The sequence below is a fragment of the Eurypyga helias genome, unplaced genomic scaffold (genome assembly GCF_000690775.1).
Source record: "Eurypyga helias isolate BGI_N326 unplaced genomic scaffold, ASM69077v1 Scaffold41081, whole genome shotgun sequence".
In the NCBI taxonomy this organism is placed as follows: Eukaryota; Metazoa; Chordata; class Aves; order Eurypygiformes; family Eurypygidae; genus Eurypyga; species Eurypyga helias.
In genome coordinates, this window is record NW_010229617.1 from 1 (window position 1) to 5,980 (window position 5,980).

The window sequence follows — 5,980 nt, forward strand, 5'->3', positions numbered from 1 at the left end:
AAGGTCCCTGCCCGTCACCATCGAGATGCTGAAAGTGTGAGTACCGCCTGCGCACGCGTGCGGCAGTGCCGCGGGTCGCCCCGCGCTCTGACGCGCTGGTGTCCTGCTCCCTGCTGCTGCGAGGCCGCGGGGTCTTCGGGCAGGGCTGGTTTCCTGGCGGGTTTTCTGCAACGGCCTGGAAACCGTTTTGCCTGTTGGCTGAATCTCTGTTTCAGCCTCGGGGGGCCAGTGCGTCTTCCCCAGGAAATGAACCCTGGTTCTGGGATTTTACTGCTCACGAAGGGAAATGGGTTCCAGACTACAAACACAGGCTGATGCCAGGAATCCAGGCCTGGCCTGTCTTTAATTCCACCAAGACAAAATAAGGTCCTGGATTTCATCCATTTGTGGCCTTCCTTGGCCTTTCATTTTGCAGAGCACAAGTGGGGAAAGGGGCTGTCTTGTATTACAACAGAGTTGAACGTGCAAGTCCCAAAGTAGGGGGGTGAAAGGGCTGTTTGGTTCTGCGAAGAACCACGTTTCTCTGCCAGAGCTCCCTGCGCTTTGGAGAGAGGGGACGGTGCAGGATCGCGGGGCAGCTCTTGCATCTCTGGTTCCTGGGCTACCCCCAGACTTGCCTTCTGCGGGCTGAGGAGAGCTGACAAGGGGTTGAGCTCAGGGGCATTCCCCAGCCCCTGTGGCGTGTGTTAAGAGATGTAAGAGTGTGCTTCTCATTAGTCCAGACGATGAGGAAGAGGAAGAAGATGACCAGGAAGAGGAGCAGAATTCGGGCCCTCGTGTGTATATTGGAGACGTGCCTTCTGTCACGGTCATCCCAAAACTGGTACCCCAGGTCCTGCCGGAGGAGCAGGAAGGGGATGAAGGGATGAGCGACTCGGACTCGGAGGGGCCCATCCTGTACAAAGATGACGAGGATGAAGAAGATGATGAAAGCCATAACAGTAAGGCTTTGACATTGCAGCTGGCTTTTTTTTTTTCCCCTCTGCTGAACTCGTGCCTGGCTGTATTGAGATCTGGATCAAAGAGCTGGTTCACACAGCGCTTCAAAGCAGCTGGCTCTGGGTTTCATGATGTACCACATGTCCTCTTCCTCACTGTACAGAGGCTCTGCAGCCAAGCCTGCATGCTCATCTGCTCAGAAGCACCCCCTCCAGTTGCAGATGGCTCCTGCAACAGCTCGAGCTGTCCCAGCCCTTCAGGTGGGACAGCATTAGGTGGATGTGTGGGCGTCACACAGAAATGCTGGCTGTCGCTGGAGCAGCGACGAGCTCTGGCCAGCTTGGGAAGCGAGCCTCGGGAGAGAGCACAACTGCCAGGGGCACGTGGCTTAGACCGCTGTGCTCGGGCACCGCAGTCTTCAGTCGCATCCCGTTGCTCTTCCTCCCCGCAGGCACGCTGGCTAACAAAGTGAAGAGGAAAGACACACTAGCTATAAAGCTGGGGAACACAACCACGCCGCAGGAGGAGAAGATCGTCTTCCCTAGGAAGAGCAAGGAGGAGTGGAACGAAATTCGGCATCAGATTGGGACGACGCTGATCAGGTATGGAGGGGGTCTGAGCCGTCGGCACAGCGAGAGGGGTGGGATTGGGCAAAGCTGTTGCCTGGTCCGAGCAGCCTGTGCTGGGATGTGACGGGGCGGTTGGGCACTGCTGCTGAATCGGGGCCGGGAGGCAAAGTGTTGCTTTTCCTCTCAGGTTATAAAAGTGGGAAGTTGTTCCTGGAGTTCAGCAATACCCCCCTGACAGGTCCGTTTCCAGATATTAAGTGGGTTCCAAGGGAAGGTCTCAAGGACTACAGAAACTGCTGTAGTCCGCTGCTGCCCTAAAATACGGATGGTGTAAAAAGGCGTGGATAGATGCAGGCTGAGTGCTGGTTTAGGTAGTGGATGAAGCTGGGGATGCTGATAGTCCAGGCTCTGCTCTCGCCTCGAGTTCCCCCCAGAGCTGGCTCTGAGCTTTTGAGAGGCCGTAGCGCTCTCCAAGCCCATGTCTGTGGGTGAGCAGCTGTTGGGAGTGGAGGAAAGCGGAAATGGGGGCGGCAGTGATCTCCACTGGTGAGCGAGAGGCGCTGGGGCTTTCCGCTGAAACCAAGCACTTGCGTTCCACCTCCCCTGCCGATGAGTGACCAGATAACACATTACACGCTTGTCACGCTTTTCTTTAGGCGACTGAGTCAGAGACCCACAGCAGAAGAACTGGAGCAGAGGAACATCCTCCAACGTGAGTAATGCTTCTCTAGCGGGTCCCGAGTGATAAAATAAGTTCACCTTTAACATCTTAGTCCAGGTGTGCCTGGAATCTGCTTGAAAAGCAGCGATGGAGAACTCTCCTTTGGTTACATCGCCGTGGTAAAGCAGCTCCACGGTTTTTTCCCAGTGCTTTGTTACCACAGAAACCGGCTGTGGATAAATCCAGACCTTAGTGGTACCTAGGGATGCAGCTCAAAGCATCACGTTAGAGAGAGGCTACCTGTGCCCTGCGGGCCACCTCAGGGGAATGTCTGTGAACTGGTTAAGGCTGGTGTTACGCAGCGAGGACCGTTCAAGGCGGTTTTGTCTGGGCTGGACTTGCGAGGCCCAGACATTACAGCATTGTAGTGCACGATCCCAAAAGCAGCAGCTCCTGATGTTTCTCTTGGCCACACCTTGCTCTGCAAAAGGTTTTCAATAAACATCTTGGGGAAAGGGAAATGTCAGCTCAGGAAGTTTCCGTTTTTAAAATGTTTATCTGCACTGTTACTCTCTGACCGACTGGTGTGACAGCTTTAGGGAGGAGCGATCCGCAGGGGGCTGGGTTGTATTTTGCCAGCATGGCCATTAATCTTTAACGTACCCGGGGCCGGAGGGGGGGGCTTGCTCGAGCCGCGTGACGGCCCGCGGTGCCGCTGTGGGTCAGGGGGTGGGCGCTTTGTGAGCTGGACTGCGCCCTCAGCCCGCGGTAAGTGCAGCCACGCTGAGCTTTGCGGGTAGTTTGATACCACTCGTTACGCTCCTTTGTTCAAGCCCAGAAAGCGCTTTCCAAAACCTGCAATGCTTACAGCAAAAAAAAAATGGTTTGTGTTTTTTTTTCTCTTCTCTTGGCAGCGAAAAATGAAGCTGACCGTCAAGCTGAGAAGCGAGAGATCAAACGCAGGCTCACCAGAAAGGTACTGCTGGCCCCTGTGCTGCGACGGCCATCTGGCAGAGCGGTCGGGGGGGCGGTGGCTATGAGCGCATCGTAGGTACCTGGCTGGGGGTGAAGTCACGGGGCTGTTGTGTAAGTGTCCCCGGTGCCCTCTGACTGCAGCGACTTTGGAACGGGGACTGTCACCGAGGGTGAGCCGTTGGCACTGCAGCTGCATTTGTCAGTGACAGAGCTGAGCTGGCGTCAAGCGTGACGGGCTGGATGAGAGCTAAATCTGGCACTTGAAAGGTTTGCTGGTGCTGGCCTGGCTGTTTCCAGATCACTTCAGCGGCCATGACGCTCACAGCAGGCTCCCCAAAATCCGTTTCCAGTACGAGCAGTGTGGGAGAAGCTGGGCGGAACAACAGCTGCTTCTAGCTGTTATGTCCTAGTGCTTGTGTGGTTGGTACTCACGGCTGGGGAAAAGGAACTTCCCAAGGGCCTGTGGGTGTGAAATGGGGGTGTTGCCGAGCTGAAGCGTGGGTTGGGGTGTCACACAGGACCCATCCTTGCAGCGGCTGTTCCCAAACACCTCGGTGTCTGTCGCCTTGGTTCTGCCGTAGCCTGGCCTCCTGATCCAAGAGATTACCCTGTCCTGCGAGCAGGACCTGGTGGTGTCTGTGGTTTAGGCCGGAGAGGGAACTGGGTTTAGTTTTGCCTGGGATGCTTAGTCCTGAAATGCTCTGTGGACAAGGCACAAGCTGACCTTCTTTGTTCCTGCTGGTGTTCAGCTTAGCCAAAGGCCTACAGTGGCCGAGCTGCAGGCCAGGAAGATCCTGAGGTTTAACGAATACGTGGAAGTAACAGATGCTCAGGACTACGACCGGCGAGCGGATAAACCATGGACAAAGCTAACGCCAGCTGACAAGGTAGTGGGGAGCGTCCCGGCCCCAGGCGTGGGGGATCCCGGTGTCCCATGCACAAGGGTGTGAGCCAAGGAGATGTGCTCTGCTCCTTTTGCTTCATCCCTTCATCTTTCCCCCCGCTGCCCCACCAGTGTCCCTTCATCCCTGTGTGCTGTACCCAGCCCCACTTCTTGCCCCCTCCATGGTGACGTGGAGCCCAAATGGGCACGGTCTGCACGCCAGCATGGCCTCTGCCTCGGCTTCTGAGTGGCATACGAGGGCGCAGGGTACCGGGCGTTGGTCAGAGGAGTGCAGGTCCTCGCAGGCTGGGGCAGGCCTAGGCGAGAAGCTGGCAGGGAAGCCATCTGCTCAGCCTAGTGTGAATGGGCTGTGAAATCTGGGGTGGCGGCTGCAATCCGAGCTCCTTCCCTTCCCAAAGGAGCTGTGGGACAGCCCTGCTCTTAGCACTTCACCGCTGAAAGGTGGTAGAGATTAGCCTGGGGCGGGGGTGTTGGAGCTGCAGCACCTTCCTGCCACGCCTGAGCTCACTGGAGATGGGAGAGAGGGTGACATATGCACGCCTTAGCAGGAGATAACAAAAGATCTCTCGATCTCTCACCCATTTGCGTAGGCTGCCATCCGGAAGGAGCTGAATGAGTTTAAGAGCTGTGAAATGGAAGTCCATGAGGACAGCAAGCAGTTCACGAGGTGAGCAAGGGCGTGTCTTAGGGTTTCAGTCTTGCTGGGAGAGCCGCGCTGCAGGGGTAGTGCTGAGAGGCCAACCACCGAAACCTTAGAAAGATGACGGGTACAGCGGTGGGAGATGTACCGTCCCTTTCTGCCTTGGTGGTGGTGGGTGACTGGAGGAGTAGCAGACATGAAGTGGGTTGTTCTTCCTTAAAACTGGGGCTTCAATCCTTGGAAACTCACGGTGACCAGAGACTGGTTTGGGGTGTATGTGAAACCAGCGTGACCGTGCTTTTCTGGGGCTTAGAGACACGTGCAGCAGCGGCCACGGCTGCAAAACGCCCTGGTAGCTTGGTTATTATCTGTAGGAACCTGTGGATCATGGCCCAAGAGATTCCTTTCCCCCTCCACCAGTTGCTCATCTGTAGGGCCTCGGTAACCTGAGTTCCAAGGATTTTCACTTGGCTTTTAGGTACCATCGACCATAATCTTCCAAGAAGGGAGCAAGAGACCCGAGAGGACTGGAAGTTCTCTGCGTCCCTCCTAGGCAATACAGCGAGGGTGGAACCTCGGCTCTTCCAAGATTTGCCTTCAGAACATATCCAGAAAAGGGCTTTCGGCCAGGGAAAGGGGAATCCTGTCTGAATGTAGCATTTCACTGGAACAAACCCGTCTCGAGTGCCATCAGGCTGGAACCGAACACTATACCTCGCGCGGCTGAGCGATACGCCTCTGCTCCGGCCCCAGCATCCCTGCCGGGAGCACGTGTGAGCGAACCCCAGCTCCCCGCCTGAGCCCCGACAGGCCCAGTTCTCAGCTGTACATACTCCTTTTGGGGGTGCAACTCCTTCCTTTCCTCCTCCTCACCGAAAGGGGGAGGGAAAACAGGCAGCTGGAGTGTTGGAAAGCTGAGGAAGGGCGAGTGGATGTGCTAGGAAGCACGTGTGTATATTAGCTGTGTACAGAGAGCAGATGCTGACCTTGGCAGACAACCAACGTGTGACTCGTCATTTTTTTTTTTTGGTTTCGCTTGCGTCTGTCGTGTCCTGAATCACTACTGACCAACGGTTTGTTGTCCTGGAAGGGAATTGTATAGGTATTAACATATGCTGCATCTTTTTGTATAAAAGAGAAAACAACAAACATGTCTAAAGCATTCCCTCCCCACTCTCACACCTGCTGCGACGTTAACGGATCTGAGATACCTAGGCTTGTTTAACACATTACAGAACCAGGAAATGACTGTTGCCTTTTAAAAACTGTGGAATCTGGGGAAGCTGTGGGAG

The 5,980-nt window shown here is 55.5% G+C and overlaps 1 protein-coding gene across 1 annotated transcript; it reads left to right on the forward strand.

Annotated features, from left to right (window-relative positions):
• Positions 1–717: 717 nt before the first annotated feature.
• Positions 718–5,613, forward strand: LOC104516215 (phosphatase and actin regulator 4; the record flags this gene model as incomplete). The annotated part of the gene is made up of 7 exons (XM_010160477.1): positions 718–941; positions 1,391–1,541; positions 2,165–2,220; positions 3,084–3,145; positions 3,894–4,031; positions 4,639–4,715; positions 5,167–5,613. Coding segments are annotated over 7 exons (724 nt in total), but the record flags the coding sequence as incomplete, so codon positions are not given.
• Positions 5,614–5,980: the final 367 nt, after the last annotated feature.